This window comes from Hyperolius riggenbachi, chromosome 7 (assembly GCF_040937935.1).
Source record: "Hyperolius riggenbachi isolate aHypRig1 chromosome 7, aHypRig1.pri, whole genome shotgun sequence".
NCBI classification, from domain to species: Eukaryota; Metazoa; Chordata; class Amphibia; order Anura; family Hyperoliidae; genus Hyperolius; species Hyperolius riggenbachi.
Window position 1 is genome coordinate 268,146,701 of NC_090652.1, and position 19,955 is coordinate 268,166,655.

The window sequence follows — 19,955 nt, forward strand, 5'->3', positions numbered from 1 at the left end:
AGCCATTGCGTGGTTCACAACATTCACAAACATCAGACGATGCTGACACTGTCACTTTCCGTACTTGAGGTCTCCCAGTGTTCATCAAACACAACAACCAACAGCCCTTCGGTGTGCAGCGCTACGGTTGAGTTGTCTGTCTCTGAGATGTTTGAGCACAAGAGGAAATTGCCAGCAAATGACCCCCGGGCCGTGGCAGTAACAGCCAGCCAGCATAGCCAAGCTTCTGGCCTGCGAAATGCTGCCATATCGAGTGGTGGAGACAAACAGCTTCAAGGGCATGATGTCAGTGGCCATCCCACGTTACGTGGTTCCCAGCCGCTACCACTTTGCGCGCTCTGCAGTGCCTGAGTTGCATGAGCACGTGGTCAGCTAAATAACCCGAAGCTTGAAGAATGCCGTTGCCTGCAAGGTTCACCTCACCACTGACACCTGGACGAGTGCGTTCGGCCAGGGTCAATACATCTCCCTTACCGCGCACTGGGTGAACCTTGTGGAGCCTGGCAGCGATTCCTCACCTGCTACGGCGCGGGTGTTGCCCACGCCGCAAACAGCTGGATAACAACAGCAGCACCTACCTCTCTGACTCCTTCTCCTCCAACGCATCTCAAAGCTGTACCTCATCCGGAAATGCTAACCCAGCACCAGCAGCAGTAGGATCGTGGAAGCAGTGCAGCACAGCTGTTGGCATGCGTCAGCAAGCGTTGCTGAAGCTGATCTGCCTTGGGGATAAGCAGCACACAGGGGAGGAAATTTGGAGGGGAATAAAGGAACAGACGGATTTGTGGCTGGCACCGCTGGACCTGAAACCGGGCATGAAGCTAGACACCTGGCACGAACTGGCAATGTACACAATAGAGGTGCTGGCTTGCCCGGCAGCCAGCGTTATGTCGGAACGCTGTTTCAGTGCTGCCGGAGGCATCATCACAGATCGGCGTATCCGCCTCTCCACAGAAAATGCAGACCGTCTGACTCAAATTAAAATGAATCAATCCTGGATTGGAAACGACTACGCAACACTCCTGGACCCCAACCAAGTAACATGACCGATGAACATCTGGGATGGTTTAGCATTTCCGGTCCCTGTTTATTGAACCTCTCATCTGTATTACATTTATGACTGCATGGCGGCAAAAAGCATTGCTGCTATATCCGCACGCTTTTTGTCCTCATGCAAGGCCTGGGTCGTTGTGTCTCACAAAGCGTGGCCTTCTCCTCCTGCGCCTCCTCCTGTTCCATCACGTGTGCTGCTGCTGCTGCTGCTGCTGCTGCTGCTGGGTTACCGTTGCCGGTCCCTGTTTATGGAACCTCTTATCTTTATTACATTTATGACTACATGGCGGTACAAAGCATGCTATCCGCACGCTTTTTGTCCTCATGCAAGGCCTGGGTTGTTGTGTCTCACAAAGCGTGGCCTTCTCCTCCTGCGCCTCCTCCTGTTCCATCACGTGTGCTGCTGCTGCTGCTGCTGGGTTACCGTTGCCGGTCCCTGTTTATGGAACCTCTTATCTTTATTACATTTATGACTACATGGCGGTACAAAGCATGCTATCCGCACGCTTTTTGTCCTCATGCAAGGCCTGGGTTGTTGTGTCTCACAAAGCGTGGCCTTCTCCTCCTGCGCCTCCTCCTGTTCCATCACGTGTGCTGCTGCTGCTGCTGGGTTACCGTTGCCGGTCCCTGTTTATGGAACCTCTTATCTTTATTACATTTATGACTACATGGCGGTACAAAGCATGCTATCCGCACGCTTTTTGTCCTCATGCAAGGCCTGGGTTGTTGTGTCTCACAAAGCGTGGCCTTCTCCTCCTGCGCCTCCTCCTGTTCCATCACGTGTGCTGCTGCTGTGTTAGCGTTGCCGCGTGGTCCCTGTTTATTGAACCACTTATCTTTATTACATTTATGACTGCATGGTGGTACAAAGCATGCTATCCGCACGCTTCTTGTCCTCATGCAAGGCCTGGGTTGTTGTGTCTCAAAGCGTGGCCTTCTCCTCCTGCGCCACCCTCCTCCTGTTCCATCACGTGTGCTGCTGCTGGGTTAGCATTACCGGTCCCTTTTCCTGGAACCTCTTATATGTATTACATTTATGACTGCATGCCGACAAAAAGCATGTTACCTGTGCAAAGAAAACAGACATTTCCCGCATTTAAAAGACAGTTTTCCCTTTGAAACTTTAAAATCGATTTTCTCAAAAACTATAAGCTCTTTTTGCTAAATTTTTTTTTCCTCTTGTACCCACTCCCAAGGTGCACATACCCTGTAAATTTGGGGTATGTAGCATGTAAGGAGGCTTTACAAACCACAAAAGTTCGGGTCCCCATTGACTTCCATTATGTTCGGAGTTCGGGTCGAACACCCGAACATCGCGGCCATGTTCGGCCTGTTCGGCCCGAACCCGAACATCTAGATGTTCGCCCAACACTAGTGATAGCACAGGTAAGGTAACTAGAGACTAGAGCACAGAGCAGGGCAGGCTGCTTTGCCTAGGCACAGGGCGTAGCTGCTGGCTGCAGGCCTGCAGCAACACCAGTGACAGTCTCTCTCCCTCCCTAGTCCCCCTAGTAATCACACAAACTAAACTGCCTAAAATACAATCTATCTACAATACAAAGCAATACAGTTGAATATCAAGTGTTGGAGTGTAAAAACGCTAGGTTTAGAACAATAGCAATGCACTTGCACACAGACAAAAAGCACTGGAGCAGTCTCTAAGTACTATCAGTCAGTAAGTCGCAAGCAGGACGAGTGAGGCAAGATGGCGTCCGCTAATTATAGAGGGGGGCTTGGCCAGGCTCCCCCTCTGTGATTGGCTGCAGTCAGAGGGCTGGGAGCCCTCTGATTCGCTTGTGAGGACTCGAGGTGACGTCTGTCGTGACGCTATCCGAGCTCGTGACGCTATCCGAGCTCGGATAGCTAGGATATCTCTGGATAGCTGATTGCTATCCGAGTGCGCTCGGATAGCACAGCCCGGATAGCTAATACTATTCGAGCTCGGTATTCGAGCTCGAATAGTGAAAAAAGAGCTAGGATATCCGAGTAACTCGAATATCCTAGCTCAGATGAGCATCACTGGCGCACGTTAGAGCAGCCTGTAACGCAGCCCACCGCACAGCAATGAAAAATCAATGGGCTGTTCAGTGCCCACGTTGCGTTACAGTGTAACGCAGCACATTTAAAGAAAGTGCTGCATGCCGTACGTTATAGCAGCTTTAGCCGCGTTAGGCTGTTTGCACATGCTCAGTGATGTGGTTTTTTTTTAACTTTGGGGCAGGAGAGGAGGCGGGGAGAGTCCGCTATTGCGGCCAGCCACATGGCTATTAAATATGCACTGCACTGCAGTGTTTACTTCCTGGAGCGGCCGCCTATTGGCTGGCGTGACCACGTGATGCGGAGTGTTCCGCTCACGTGGTCTCCGCCGGTGCATGCGTCAAAAAGTACGCATCACGGACGCATCAAGAGCCACTTAACGTGGCTCTATGTAGCGTCCTCCAATACCATCACCATGCGTTGCGTTAGGGGCACGTTATGCGACATTAACGTCGCATCTAACGCAACATTTTGCTGTGAAAGTAGCCTTAAAGGACAACTGTAACGAGAGGGATATTGAGGCTGCCATATTTGTTTGCTTTTAAGCAATGCCAGTTGCCTGGCTATCCTGGTGATCCTCTGCCACTAATACTTTTAGCCATAGACCCTGAACAAGCATGCAGCAGATCAGGTGTTTCTGACATTATTGTCAGATCTGACAAAATTAGCAGCATGCTCCTTTCTGGAGGGATTCAGACACTACTGCAACCAGTATCAGCGGGGCTGCCAGGCCACTAGTATTATTTAAAAAGGAAATAAATATGGCAGCCTCCATATTCTTCTCGCTACAGTTATCCTTTCAATAATCCAAGTTGCCGGTCACTCTTGCTGATCCTCTGCCTCTAATACTTTTAGCCATATACCCTGAACAAGCATGCAGATCAGGTGAAGTCTGACAGGATTAGCCACAGGCTTGCTTCAGGTGTGATTCAGACACTACTGCAGCCAAAGAGATTATCAGGCTGCCTGGCAACTGGTATTGTTTAAAAGGAAATATATTTGGCAGCCTCCATATCCCTCTCACTTCAGGTGTACTATAAGAGAAAGGGTTCTTTTGGCTGGTGTTCAGCTTCAAAATTGATACACTGCCATTAAAGCATTTTCTGCGTTTTAATCAGTAAAATATTAAACATGACAAGTGATAATGTGATCTTTGGGTGGCACGCTGCGTGACTGGCAAGCTTTGTCATTGTGCAGTCAAGGCAAAATAACGTCATACTGAACAAAGCCCAGTCATCAGTCACAAAGGGATTCATTCACATATCAGTGGTGAAATTGTTGTGCCCAGGTCAGGGTCGGCAATTCCATCGGTTGCACTAGGATGTTGCCCCAACGCTCTGAGCCAGCTGATGGAGAATCAGGAAAAAAGGGCGCCTGGGGCTCATGGACTATTTGGGCACCCCCTAGGCGGTAATGCAAAATATCGGCCATTGGCTGCCAAAGAAGAAATTAGGGTGCCCGATAAATTTTGTTTTGATAATTTAATGGTTTAATTAAGTTATATATAAGTGATATATATTAGATAAGTTATTGGTTTAACTTTGTATACAATTATTTTGTTTTTATAATTAAGGAAATAGCGCTTTAAAACTGTTTATAGCATTTTGAAATTCGTTTTGAGAGTTATAGTTTCGTTAAAAATAGTTTTTAGTATTAATGTTATTTGCAGCGGAGAAAGGGGGTTTTAGGGTTAGGCCTCAGGAAGGGGATTTTAGGGTTAGGCACCAACAGGAGGGGGGTCTTAGGGTTAGGCACTACGGGGGGGGGGGGGGTCTTAGAGTTAGGCACCACCAGGGGAGTCTTAGGTTTAGGCACCAGCAGGGGGGTCTTAGGGTTAGGCACCACCAGGGGGGTCTGAGGGTTAGGCACCACCAGGGGGATCTTTGGGTCAGGTACCACCAGGGTAGTCTTAGAGTTAAGCACCACCAGGAGAGTCTTAGAGTTTGGCACCACCAAGGGAGTCTTAGGGTTAGGCACCACTAGGGGGGTCTTAGGTTTAGGAACCACCAAGGGGGGTCTTAGGGTTAGGCAGGCACCACCGGGGGGGGGGGAAGGGTCTGAGGGTTAGGAAAAAGGTAGAGACAGTGGCGTAGCTATGGAGCTATGGGCCACGTTGCGACTTTTACATTGGGCCCCCCAAGCATTCTATACGTAACAATTGCTACGGTGCACCAAAACCTGCCAAGGTCATCTACTGTATTAGAGGTGCAAGAAGGGGATGGGGAACAGTTTGTTAATGATTACTACTATTCAAAGCATCTATAGAAGTGATTATTACCAGCACAGGACCAATAAACCGCTTATTGTTTGGTTTAGGAAGGGCCCCACGGGGCCCCTCTGGCCCAAGGGCCCGATGCGGTTGCTACCTCTGCAACTCCTATTGCTACGCCACTGCGAGGGTTCTGTGTGAGAGTAGGGTTAGGTTTAGTTGTAGTAAAATATTAGTAATATTTACCAATGTTTACTATAGTTATTACGATTGTACATATATTTTCATTTTCATTGTTATAGACAATATTTTCTGATTTTTATTACATGAAGGAACGATAAAATATGGTTATAGCCAATATAAAATATAAAATGATTACGATTGTACATATATTTTTGTTTTTATTGTTATAGATGGTATTTTCAGAATTTATTACATGAAGACATACTAAAATATGGTTATAAACAATATTATAACATTTCGGCTTTACCCTGCGCCCTATTTTCCAGGCGCCCCTATTTGATGTATGCAGCTGATGGTCTCCCTCCAACACTTTTGTGGTCTCTGGGGTCCCTGCAGAGTTATAAGCAGTGTAGCGACTCAGCCTTCTGGTGCGCTCCTCCCATCCTCATCACTGCTGGCCGCATCTTCTCAGTCACCCAATGGCATATTACGTAGTAGCAGCGCTGGGTCATGGAGGAGAGGCTCCCCTGTAAGGATGAAGATGGGAACGCACAGAGCCACAGAATAATGGAGGAACGCACCAGCTGGAACAGATGAGTCGCTACACTGCCGAAATCTCTGCCACAATTAAGTTAGGGGGAGACCTGGGGGGAGCCCAGGTGGTTTGTGGAGGAATTTGACAGAAACAAAGGGGCCTCTAATGCCATTTGTGAGGGGGGGGGGGGGGGGGGTTGGGGGAGCCCCCAGCTTAATTTTACCCGGAGAGCCCCATTGTAATCAGAACCGCCCCTGGCTCAGGCAGTACATACTCTTTTGAAAAGCATAAAGATTTGCAGAAATGAAAGCCCTTTAGCCCCGGGCAAAAAATTGACTTGAGGGGAAGGTGGGGGTAAGGGTGGCCTTCTAACAAATCTCTGCTAGGGGGCCCGACACAATATAGTTACACCCCAGCATGCTGTGTGCGTCTTCCTGTTATTTCACAGACATTTGATATCTTCTTGGATTAAATCAACAGAGAATTCAGTTTACACTTTAAGCAAGTTAGGGAGGAACTCTGCCATCAAGCTGTGTGTGTGTGTATATGCATGTTTCCAGTCATGTAGGCGAGTGTTTCACAACTTCCATTGATTGGAGGACCCCACACACAGCCTTACTGAAACTTCCTCTCTCCATCTTTACCAGCTCATCATACAGTTCTTACACATGTCACCTCAAACCAAATTATCCTCAAACAATTTATTAACTCAGTGAGTAAACTTTTGTAAACTTTCGATCAGTTGGCGAGAATTTTGCAAATTGGCTTTGCAAACCTGGCACATTGGTTAGACAAAACGATCATAATAAAAGTAAATGATCAGAAGATGATCATTAACCACTTCACCCACAGGTTGTTTTCACCTTATGGTCGCAAGCAATTTTCATATTTCAGCACTTCTCCTATTCATTTGCCAATAACTTTAACACTACTTATCACACCTAAATTATCTTTATCTTTCACTACAAATTAGGTTTTTTGGGGGTGATATGTTTTTCAGTAATTATTTATTCTCTATGAATTTTAAATGGAAAAATACACTATTTCTCAATTTCCATCCACTATAGTTTTAAAATAAACTATGGTAGATAAAACCCAATAATTTTCTTGGCCATTTATCCTGGTTATCTCAACATTTAAATTATGTCCCTAGTTCAATGTATGGGGATAATATACTATTTGAGAATAAAGGTATATTTTTTCTATATTGCGTTTTCTCATTATACCCTATCAATAATTGCAAGTCCTTATTTGCAAAAATAACAGATACATAATAAATTACTATTAATACTAATAAATAAATATACCCTTAAGGCATACATATTTAAGTCCCTAAGGTAACAATGTATGTTTTCTATTTTAAATTCTGTCACTGTTTTCTTTTTACAAGCTTTTTATTTTGGTACAGCATATATAAAAATAAACATTTCATTGCTTTTGATTCAGTTTGTCACCAAAAAGAATTCAAAAGACTTAAGCCTCAACCCTAAAACACCCTAAAATCTGTTCTGCAACTTTTCACACTTAAATAATACCACTAATCTCTCAGTTGATGGCTAGTTGGGCATCTAGCATGCCATTAATTCTGCTATATTTATAGCCACAGTTTCTATAGTAGACAGTTCATCCCCTGTTGTTTTATTGGGCGACTCTGGCGCCCAAATTTACTGTTATAGCTGATATTAGTGGCGCTTTACATGGGTACCTATGGCGGCATTCAAACTTACCAGCACGCACTGCACCCACATTTACATTACCCTTCACAGCTACTCCTGTCACCACAGAACTCAGATGAGAGGTAAGACAGAACTTATGTGAGAGAGGCACAGTTAGTGAGAGGCTACACTTGTGTCCGTGGAAAACACAGTCATTTTTCCACTGACAATTTTTTACATCCTGTGCAGATTTTTTTTTTGTGTGCAAGCATCATCCACCATAGACAGCCAGCACCTGTTATCAGTCTATGGGAATCATATGTTCGTAGCAATTTTATGTGGCGGGAATCATTTTTTGTTACACGCACAAATCGCTGCTGAAAAAACAAACAAACATTGTCGTTGCCAAAGCATTACGAGCGATTTCACACTGCGCCAAACTGCACACATATTTCAACAATACCTTACTATTTACCTAAAATTGTTACTTGTTTTTTTTTATAAATTATTACTGTTACTAGCTGTAACAGTCATTAATCAAGTATAAGATAAGTACTTGCGTGGAGATAGATCGGGGATCAGCGGTGACCAGCGGTGGTGCTCCGATCTATGATCACAACCTTGGTAATGGCGGCACTAACTATCATTAAAGGACAACTGTAGCAAAAGGGATATAGAGGCTGCCATATGTATTTCCTTATAAGCAATACCAGTTGCCTGGCTATCCTGCTGATCATCTGCCTCTAATACTTTTATCCATAGACCCTGAACAAGCATGCAGCAGATCAGGTGTTTCTGACATTGTCAGATCTGACAAGATTAGCTGCATGCTTGTTTCTGGTGTGATGCAGACACCACTGCAACCAATTAGACCAACAGGGCTGCCAGGCAACTGGTATTGCTTAAGAGAAAATAAATATGGCCTTCTCCATATTCTTCTCAGTACAGTTGTCCTTTAACACAATCGTTGATCATGGTACAGTTATCATGGTGGGCAATGGGGTATCTGGGTGATCGATCACTCAGTGGTCTGTCATGATAGTCAAACATTGTTTAACTAATTTCCATTAAACAATGTTAAACGATATTGTGAAAGTCGCCTGTTGTGAAAAAAGTAGCAGTGATTATCAAGGGACTGGAAGAACACTGATGGGTCAATTTGCCAATCACTGCAGCCACAGGGGTCAAGAGATCACATGATCCCTTTGACAAAGCACTGCTGAGCTTACGATCTTTACAGGAAGTCATGTATGCAATTTTGAGAATGATCACTGTTACTGGCTGTAACAGTGATCTTTCTTACTAAGAAGGCAAGGATTGGGTCAGGGGACACATATATCCCCTTCCGCCAACCAATCCTTCCTACTTAGAGGCCATCAGGAGCCCACACATGCAGGCAATAGTGGGCAGCACATGGCTGACAGGACAGATGTGATAGTCACATCCCTGTGACTATAGCAGCCTAAAGAGGTGAAATCACGTGAAATCAAGACCTAACTTGAAAAGTTTTCTCATTCATCACTTTGCTTTGTTAGACAGTTTCCCTCTGCAGTAATGGTTCTATTGACTGCACTCTAATTGGTATCACAGAGTTTGCCATTAAAGTTTGTCAGTTTTACATCATAACAGGGGGTTATATACAGTATGTGACCTCTGTGTGGCCATTATTTCAAGACTAGTGTGCTTAAGCTGTGGTTTTCTTTTATCTCTGCAGAGAAATGATGAAGAAGCAGTACTCGACAGAGGAGGAACACGATCTCTTACCAATACACAGTTTGAAAAAGAAGATTTGGAGGGTAAGTGCTCAGGTTTAAGTTTTCTACTTCAGAGGCATCAATGAGGATACCTTCTAAAATCTGTAAATGCAATAATGCTTTTTACAGGCCTATAGCAGTGTATAAGCAGCTAGAGCAGAGGTGTCAAACTGAAGCACAAAGTGGGCCAAAATTGTACACTGGGACCTAGTCGCTCGCCAACCACAATATCTACTGGCCATCTTCCTTCCTTATTAAGTTCCCAGGTGTCTAACGGACCCCCTCCAACACCTATACAGTTACCTGGTGTCTAGTGTTCCTCCTTCCCCTATACAGTTCCCTGGTGCCTAGAGGCCTTTGCCCGCGGGCGGGAATTTGGCATGTATGAGCTAGAGCCAGACACAGATTGCTTGCAAGGGGCGCTTGTGATAGCCCTTGTGATCAGTAGCAGGAAATTTGGGCCCCAGCTAGCGGTATAAGTTTGGTGGGCACCATAGGCACCCGTTGAAATAGCGGTATTGAGGGGAAATCTGGGCATCTGCAGTGCTCAATAAATTGCGCAGGTGCCAAAATTACTCCTCAACACCGCTATGCAAATGGGTGCCTATGGCGGCACTTGAAAAAGGTTTTATTTTTTTCTGCAGGGGTTGGTGGCAGGTGGTGGTTAAGGTCTGATGGGGGGCCCGTCAGAATTTCTGCAGGTGGCCCCGGTGGATCTTAGTTACACCCCTGCCCATTTGCTATGTGTGCGTCCAAATACCAGTACCCTTACCTAATGCAATGGCGGAAAGACGTCAACATTGGTTGGCAGATAAAATGAGCTGTATGTAAACAGTATAACTGCAAAGTATTTGTAATATTGATAAAGAGGTACCCTTAAAAACTATCTTTGAAGGGTGCTTTTAAAAAGCAAACTTATACTTTAAATAGGCACTTATTATGTTGCTATCAGCGAATCAGCTTGATTGCCATTTCCATTTTCTGTTTCTATGAAATCCCCTTTCATGCATACTTTTATTATTGCCCGGTGCCATTAGTGTAAATTGCATGTGTGACATATTATAGCTGACACCTCCATACTGTAAAGATGCAGAGACAATGAGCCTGTCAGCGTTTATACAAACGGCCTCCCCAACGCTGCGATCTACACTGACAGGCACAATGAGCCTGAAATGTCATATGCAAATGGCCTGTGAGTAAGAGAGAGCTGTGGATTATGCAATGGTACAGAACTCGCTGTATGATGGAGAGTGTGTATGAAAATGTAATTTCAGGTTATTTTCTATGTATTCCGCACCTACAGAGCAGTGCACGTCTCCAGTCATATTGATGCTTGGGGTGGGGGGGGGGCATGGGAAGGAGAGACAGAACAAATGGTGTATGTGGGAGTAAAGGTGGCTATTAGGGATGATCAATGAGATGCAATTTTTTTCAAAATTATGCAAATTTGTATGCAAATATATGCAGTTTGAAAACTGACAATCAATTTAAACCTGATTGGTCCATTTTCAAGCTGCATATATTTGCATACAAATTTGCATCAACTCAGAACAATTTGCATATCTGTGATCATCCCTAGTGCATACTTCCCAACTTTTTGATATGAGAAAGAGGGACACTTAAGCCACACCCCTGCCACACCCATGATCACGCCCTCGACACACCCCAGTCATAAAATACCATAAAGATTTTATAAGAAAAATATGTTGTTTTATAACTCAAACGACACTGGTCCTCTCTATCCTGGTTCATTTTCCTTCATATTCATAGAAAATCAGAAATATATCAATTTAAAGGATGGGAATAACGTTTAGAGCCAATCAAACACTTTTTTTTAGCAGAGAAATATATATATATATATTTACATAGAAAAAGGGACAAAGTCCTGAAAGGGGGACAAATGAGGAGGAAAGAGGGACAGAGGGACAGGGCTCCCAAAGAGGGACTGTCCCTCCGAAAGAGGAACAGTTGGGAGCTATGCTAGTGGCTATATATCAAAATCGGTGATCGATGATGCAACCAGTTTCAGACCAAAATTGATCATCTCAACCAGGAGCGTAACTAAAGAGGAGCAGCACCTACGATCGCAGGGGGGCCCAGAGCTGTTGGGGCTCCAACTACTAACCTTCCCTTCCCCTGAATCTACACGGGACTATACTTCAGATCAGGTGTTTTTGTGGCTACACTTGTTATGGATGTGAAGATCATGATGACCACACTTGTTCTATGACCCTTGTGAGAATTGGTCCCCAGGTTGTAAGGGACACCAAGGGGAGACAAGGGACGGGGTGTGAACATTGGGGGCCCCATCAAAGGTTAGTTCGGGGGTCCAATGAATTGTAGTTGTGCCACTGATTTAGACTCAGTTTTCTTTAGTGTGTTTATGAGGTTTTATTGATCAACTCAACTGCATTTTCTTTAGTGTGTTTATGAGGCTTTAATGTTGCCAAGATTAAGACCTGGAGAACCATCTTGGGGATATGCAGGTGGTGCTGTTTTGTCTACGTACATCTCACAGCTGAAATAAAGTCTGTGCTATATGAAGTTAAAGAGGAACTGAAGTCAAAATAACATAATGAATACAGTTGGCTATTGTTTTATAGTATTTGCACAGTGTAACATTTTTCCTATCCCTGATTTACGTCCTGAAATGTAGCGGCGACAGCTTTAGCGCTGTCAGGTGATCTCTGCAGAATGTTTGTTTACTGAGAGTTCTAAAGCCACTAGACAAGATCTATGGTCTACTAGAATACTCGGGCCTAAGCTTAGCCTCAGTGGGAACTGGTGTGGCTACATACCAATAGCGCAGCATATAGCTATAGCAAGTGTTTCTGATGCTGAAAACAGGATTTTTTAACATGAAAGTGGGTATCCTGAATAATTTACCACATAATACTCTATGTTTTTAAAATTCGTCTTTAAAACAAGATTGTCAGCCATATAATCAAATTCCATGTACCCACTGCTCTGTGTTAATTATGTAGTTTACATTCTGACCCTGCATTGCACGTAATCCAATATAATCATAAATGTTTCTGCTGTAATTAATCTTGGCTCAGCCTGGCTCTATTCTGGTACAGTTATCTTCCCTCCCACATTCCTGCTCCTCACTGGTTGGCTGAGTGCATTTCAGTGTGACAGGAGCCTGAGAAGGGAAATACACCTCAACCCTCTGCAGAAGTTGTTGAAATACCATCTATGCTGCACTCTCATGTGTGTTACAAAGCAAGCTAGATATTACAGTGCAGTTTTTAGTACAAAGTTCAGTGGGGAGAAGGGCTGGCAAAGTATACACCATTCCAGGCAAGATTAAAAAAGAGTAAGGGTAGAAATGACATCAGGATGTATTTCAGTCAGAGGCAGTAAAGATGGAAAATGCTTGGAACCCTTTATTTTACTATGTAAAATTTACTGAAATCAAAATGTGGACAGTACAATGCATATGTTATGTAACTAGAACAAGTATTTATCTACTTATATATATGGCTGCCCCTGCTTTAAAGATAACCTGAGGCGAGGTTCTAACAATGAAATCCCCATACAGAGGCTGGGTCTGCTTATAGAGCCCAGCCTCTGTTGCTATTTAGATTGCTCCCTAACTTCCCCCTGCGCTCAGCGAGACTCCATAATTCACAGCCGCGCTGCCGACACTGAGCGTGTCAAGTTTACCTTTGTAATGCCAGTCTCCGCTTTCCCCCGCCTCCTGCATCACTCCGGTCCCCGCCCACGTCCCTTCCCTCCACGCTGATTGGAGGGAAGGGGCGCGGGCGGGGACCGGAGCTCTGCAGGAGGTGGGGGAGAGCGGAGACTGATGTTACAAAAATAAACACAGCCCCACAGCGTGGCTGTGAATTATGGGGTCTCGCTGAGCACAGGGAGAAGTTAGGGGGAATCTAAATAGCAACAGAGGCTGGGCTCTATTAGCAGACCCAGCCTCTGTATGGGGATTTCATTGTTAGAACCTCGTTCTCTTTAAAAGGATGACGTTTTTTTTTTTTTTTAAATAATAACTTTCTGCAGCAGTCTTGTAATTTTTAACCAGAAAGTTCAAGTTGAAACGCTGTTCTATTTTGTGAGATGACGTTTGTGTAGCAATAAAGCTGAACAGTATCTGGTTGACATGGCAACTGTCAGCTGACCAGAATGTGCATGAAGATGGCAGTTGTGGGGGTAGTGGAGAATACTCCAAGGTTCTGGTCCCCACTTCACATTTGGCATTGTTTGTAAACAATGAAACTCGGTCCTGTTTTTTTTTTAGAAACACCTCACATCTTAGTTGTACAGATGATCATTCATTTCACCTCATAAGACCTAGATGCTGTGTTTTCTGCTTAGTATGACTGCTTAGTGACTATGATTTACTAGCATAATCTTCCAGCATAATATCATCACTCTTCTCAGATCTTCTGAAAACAATATGCCATGTACACTGAGTGGCCTAAAAATTAGAAACACCCCTTATTTGAAAGTAAACTAGTCCAACAGTGACGGAGAGTGACACAACAATGCAGAGCTGCTTATATAAGGAACATTTAGCTTCAGGGTCTATGGCTAAAAATATTAGAGGCAGAAGATCTGCAGGACAACCAGGCAAACTGGAAGGTATTGTTTTAAAGGAAATACATATGGCAGCCTCCATATCTTTCTCATTTCAGGTTCCCCTTAAAGTGGACCTGAACTCAGAACTTCTTCTCTGCTCTAAAAGACAACAGCATAATAACCTTTAAAAACAAAATACTAAAATAAATCTGCACAGTTTCTACTTTTTGATTCATGGAAGCAGACATATTGTTTACAGGCTTTACTTTTAAATGGGCTTATCTGCTTATCATCCATAGGCAGTCATGTGACACAGGGGGAGATCAAATTACAACTAGTGATTAGACACAAATGAGGGGGAATTACACAGGCTAAACTCTTTAAATACATACAGGGTGCATTTCTTTTATGTTTTGTATTGTATCCTGTGCAAGAGTTCACATCTACTTTAAGGTTGAGTATCGTGAAGGACAACATGTTAAAGAATTTAGTTAGGGCTAGGTGAACATTGGGGAGAAATTTGAACAAAAATTTTATGTCGAATTACAAAATGGGCCAGTACCCAATTCTCTGATGCTAAGTCCAAATTTACTGCTTTGGGGATCCCTGCAATATTGCCTAGTTCTAGATTCGGGTTGCTAGCTGGTGGGGCGCATTGTGCTGTGCAGGAGTGGAGCGTCATCTCATCATACCTTGCAAGCACCAGCAAATCAGTGCTGCAGCCAGTCAGGGCAGGGCAGGAGGGGGCGTGTGCAGGGTGGATAGGGACCGTGCAGCAGCCAATCAGAGCGGGAGGGGACGTGTGCTGGACGGAAGGACATTCATACACGCAGCGTGCACCTCAAAAATTATTATTATAGATAGAGGTTTGCCTCATATTTTGGGAGATAAAATGTATTTAAGTATTTTTTTTTTCTAGAAGCTTACAAACCATAAAATATAAAGTGGTCACGACATCCATTTCATCCCTCATCTCAGCTGATCTGTATAAATTATTCTGCGTTCTAACACTCGCCTTACATTACTGAATTGGGATAATGAGCAGTTACTGCTGCTTTAGCATGGCTGGCTGAAGCCTTGGCTTTTACAGGGAGTATCATAGGAAAAAACGTAAGCCGAGGAGATTTTGCAGCTATAGGAAAACTAGGACATGTGCTGACAGATGGTCGTGGTTTTCAAGCTATTTATCTTCTGCCCAAACTGCAGTGAGGCATTATGGGACATGGTGTTAGGTGTACATCAAAAGAAAACAGCAGTGTTATTAATTACCTTGGCATGTCATTTAAACACAATTTATGCAATGTAACAGCTTTTTAAAGGGAAGACCCTTGAGTCTATTCAACAACAAACTCAGCCCTGCAAGAGACCTGAGACTGGAGCAAATATTTTGTGCTTCATAGTAACAAACCGCTTAAAGAGACACTGAAGCGAAAAAGAAATATGATTTAATGAATTGGTTGTGTACTATGAATAATTACTAGAAGTTCAGCAGCAAAGAAAATATTCTCATATTTTTATTTTCAGGTATATAGTGTTTTTTCTAACATTGCATCATTCTATAATATGTGCAGATTACACAACACTCAGCATTCAAAATGATTCTTTCAGAGCAGTCTGTGAACTAATGACCTCTCCTCTGGCAGAGAAACAGTAAAGAGTTCAATAACACTTGAGATAATAAAAGTCAGATAACAGCCCTCTCCAGAGCTTAATTGCTTTTTTGCATAGAGATAACAACTAGAGTTTCTTAACTCTTCCTGTACTGGAAACAATTAGACTGACGTATCTGATCTTAATGTTTTATTTCTTAGCTGTACTTCACATACAAATCATAATATCATAATTTTTTTTTCGCTTCAGTGACTCTTTAAAGCAAATTTGAAATGAAAAAATGAAAAAACAAAACAGATACTCACCTATGCTGGAGCCCGGCTGATACTGGTTCCATAGAAGATGCTTTACTCAGACAATGTGCCAGGTAGCTATAGCTTTGCTGTAAAGCAAGCCTGAAGTAAAAAAAAAACCCAGATACTCACCTATAACTGTCCCCACAGCGGAAATAGCCACGCCCAATTGGGTCCTCTCAACTGCGCAGACGGCCAGTGCCCTCTGCTGAGGACAAGGGAAGCCTCTTTAGAATCCAGAGAATTCCCACTCCTGAGGTAAGCACCCCCTAGGGCAGCACTTGGCAAACTACAGCCCGCGAACCGTATCCATGTTACATGCTGGCACGTCCTGACGGTGTGTCACATGATGCCCTTTGACCATGGAGACCCGAAGCTAGAAGTGGAAATTAGGTGAATTTTAACCCACTCATATCGCCCACTCACAACAGGTAGGGAGGCCCTAGGGGCACTTTTTTTTTTCTTCAGGTTCACTTTAACAATAATCATTAAAAAAGTAAGAAAAAAAGATATCTACGAAGGGTAACAGATTTGCAGGTCCTTCCACTATCAGCTGCTCTATTTACATGTAATAACTGAGTAATAATTGAAGCATATGCTGTTGTATATTTTTATTCAGGACAATTGGCACGCAATAACTGTAACTCCTTTCTAGCATATGTCTGTCTAAGGGAGCAGACATTACCCAGCCTTCCATATGCTCCTTGTCCTTCTACTGTGAGCAGGCAGGTTTATTTATGGCCAGGAGAGAGGTGCAAGTGCAGTGTTTACCTCAAAGTCATGGAGGAAACACACATATGATTGTCTGTTAATCTTGGATTGTGACCAGAATGCTTTGGAGCAATTTTTTTTACAAATAATTGTGGAATTCTGTTTACTGTAAAGCACAACAATGATAACTAATTTTACCAAACTTGTTGTCCCAAGAGATCAATTTTTCATTTAAAGTGTACTAGAGGTTGGACCACCCCCCCCCCCCCCCAGGGATTACCACCGAGGGCTTGTCGGTAATCACATTGTGACCACGCTCCTCTTCAGACACAAGCTCGGCCATACTGCACCTGCGCGAGAATAAGGTCTATGCCCCGCCCTTTTAGCATTCTGAACAGCACAATGATGCAAGCAAAGCAATGGCAGCCTTTCCAGGATAACCTATATCAGAAAGGCTATTAGAATCTAGCATCTTAATGCACAGCAATCCAAGAAAATCGTATACCTTATGCAGGAATGTCATAGGTGCTGGACCCAGTAGCCATCCAATACAGTATTCCAAAAAAGGGTCCACACTCAGACAGTTTGCAGGAACTCACAGATTTATTGCTCCATTACACACACAACATACCATCTGACTGCGTTATCCGATGATCATTTTGGGGCCACTAGGGGTCTCCTTTGTCAAGGCATAGGACAAACTCTAAAATCGATGGTTCATGGCTAATGGCTCTCTTGGAAGTTACACACCAAGAATAACAAACAAGTCTATCCACAGCTTCATTTATAGACACAGAATGTAGTAAGACCTTTGTGACTAGAATACACTACCCCCCTGTGGCTATAGCTAGTAATGCATAGATATACAAATAACGGACTGTTGTTGCTAAATTCGCATTCCCACAACTTTCTTCTTCTCTATTTATAAAATCCAATTTTTAGATGTGGAAGCCTTCTGTTTCACAAAAAGTTGACCATCTATGGGCTTGATTCACTAACCGGCTCTAAGCCAGTTAGTGTGCCCTAAGTGTTAGTGTGCGCAAACCACGGCGTTAGGTGGTTTGCGCCCACACAGTTGAAATAACTCCGCTCACTGCGCGCGCAGCGCTGATAATAGTGCGCATTTCTGGCCCTCAAAATTTGCACCCGATGCAACGAAAATGACGCATTGGGTGCCCGTTAAGCAGTGCTATGATGCGCCACTTAGGGGGCACCCGATGCGTCATTTTCGTCGCATCGGGTGCGACTTTAAAGGGCCAGTGGGTGCAACGTTATCGTTGCGCCGCGCTTTAATATCGGCGCACTTGCAGTACACGAGGCCGCGCGCAAAGTAGGTTTGCGCACACTAGCGGCCAAAAAGGGCTTTTCACACCGGCGCTAAGTGTTAGCAATAAATCAGGGAGGGGAGGGATGCGGGTGGCGAGCGGCGACATAGAGAAGGCGGAGGAGCAGCGGAGAGTGACAGTGTACATGTAAACAGCCTGCTGGCGACACGCTGTGTGTCACTAGCACGGTGGTTTACTTTGGGGGCCAGCAGAGCGTAGGGGGGCCTGGGGGGATATAATATAGCAACAGAGGCAGGTGATTAAATGCAGACTCAGCCTCTGTGTGTAATTAGGATTTGTAAAACCCCACCTCGGGTTCTCTTTAAGGCCAGTTTTACACCTGGACAGATTGTTGCGGTGTGATGCTTTTTGGCATACCGCAATGCCAAAAAAGTAGATTCATATGACCCTGCGGCAGAGTGCGCCAGGGTCATATGCATAGCACCGCGCCCCTCGCATGCCCCCCTACAAGTCCTTTGCCTCCCCTCACCCTGTGAGGTACTTCCTGCTGGACAGGAAGTACATTACCGGGATTTCCAGCTTCCCTGCCATATTTGCATGGTTCTGCACATGTGCACCACTGTCGCCAACATATTTAATGTTTCTGTGTCACCCATTGCCTTACATGCATTCGGTCATCGCAGAAGTCCGACGGTAACTCGCAGTTGACTTTGCGGCGCATCAGACGTGGTTAGTGTACTGGGCCCCATAGACTTTTATTGCTGTTGCCTTACCCTGCGTGCAAAAAGGGTAATGCATCGCAAAGAAAGTGGCCACTTGTGCAGCCACTATAGAATTTATATAGAAAAAAACATCCTCATGAAAAAGGCTGACTTTTACAGTCACTGATTTTTGTTTCTTCTTCCTTGTTAGTATAGTGGTGTAATCCCCTTAGCCAACCTCTGGCCAAACCACTGTCAGAGAAGTCACCCAGAGCTCGAGACACATGCAGTACACTCAGGGCCGGATTTGTACTTTTTACCCCCAAGGTTACCCCCACTATCACCAGCTGCCACTGGACCTACAGCAACCTACCCCCCCCCCCCCCCCATCCAACATGGCAGGGATTAGACTGTAGTCTCCTCTGAGGACAGTTAGGCTTGGTTCACATTAGAAATCGCAAGCGCTGAGCGCTTTTCTGGCCACTTTTGTAAGCGCTTTTCCTTGCACTATTCAGAGTGATTTGCAATTTTCTAAGCGCTTTTGTTAAGCGATTTTTTTGTTTCTTCCAGACGACAATCAGGAAGTGAACTCTTTGACCTGGAACTTAAAGGGAATGTTCAAGCAAAATAAAAAAATGAGTTTCACTTACCTGGGGCTTCTCCCAGCCCCATGCAGCCATCCTGTGCCCTCGTAGTCACTCACTGCTGCTCCAGTCCCCCGCTGGCAGCATGCCGACCTCGGAGGTCGGCGGGACGCATTACGTACATTTTTACGCATTCCCGCTAGTGCAGGAGCATGAACACATACATTTTTACGCACTACTGGTTTAATGCGTAAAAATGTACGCATTAAACCAGTAACGCGTAAAAATGTATGTGTTAGTGTTCCTGCACTGGCGGGAATGCGTAAAAATGTACGCAATGCGTCCCCGGCATGCTGCCAGCCGGGGACTGGAGCAGCAGTGAGTGACTACGAGGGCACAGGATGGCTGCATGGGGCTGGTAGAAGCCCCAGGTAAGTGAAACTCATTTTTTAATTTTTCTTGGACATTCCCTTTAATAGATACAATGGGCTTGAATCACAAAAGTGTGCTAACACAGTTAGCAAACTAGGGTGCTAAGTAGTTTGCACGTCCAAAGCTGTTACTGATCGTGCGTTAAGTTGGTGCGCAATAAACGTTGCACCGGTGCACGTGAAACGTCGCACCGTTCACGTGTAAAATAGCTTTTCAGGCTATTTTGCGCACAAGCTGTGCAACGTTTCACGTGCACCTATGCAACGTTTCGCGTGCAGCGCTAACCTTTACATGCGCAGGCGCTTACGCGCCTATTAGCGCGTGAAGCTGCCATTTTCACGTCCTAAGTGCCTTTTCACTGGCGAGTTAATA

The 19,955-nt window shown here is 44.5% G+C and overlaps 1 protein-coding gene across 6 annotated transcripts in view; it reads left to right on the forward strand.

Annotated features, from left to right (window-relative positions):
• The window catches only part of SLC4A10 (solute carrier family 4 member 10), a 289,049-nt gene that overhangs the window by 109,578 nt on the left and 159,516 nt on the right, over nucleotides 1–19,955 (forward strand). For all 6 annotated transcript variants that reach the window (XM_068245670.1, XM_068245665.1, XM_068245671.1 and 3 more), the window contains exon 2: nucleotides 9,387–9,468. In XM_068245670.1, coding sequence (XP_068101771.1) covers nucleotides 9,387–9,468 — 82 coding nt within the window. The remainder of the gene's footprint in view (nucleotides 1–9,386; nucleotides 9,469–19,955) is intronic.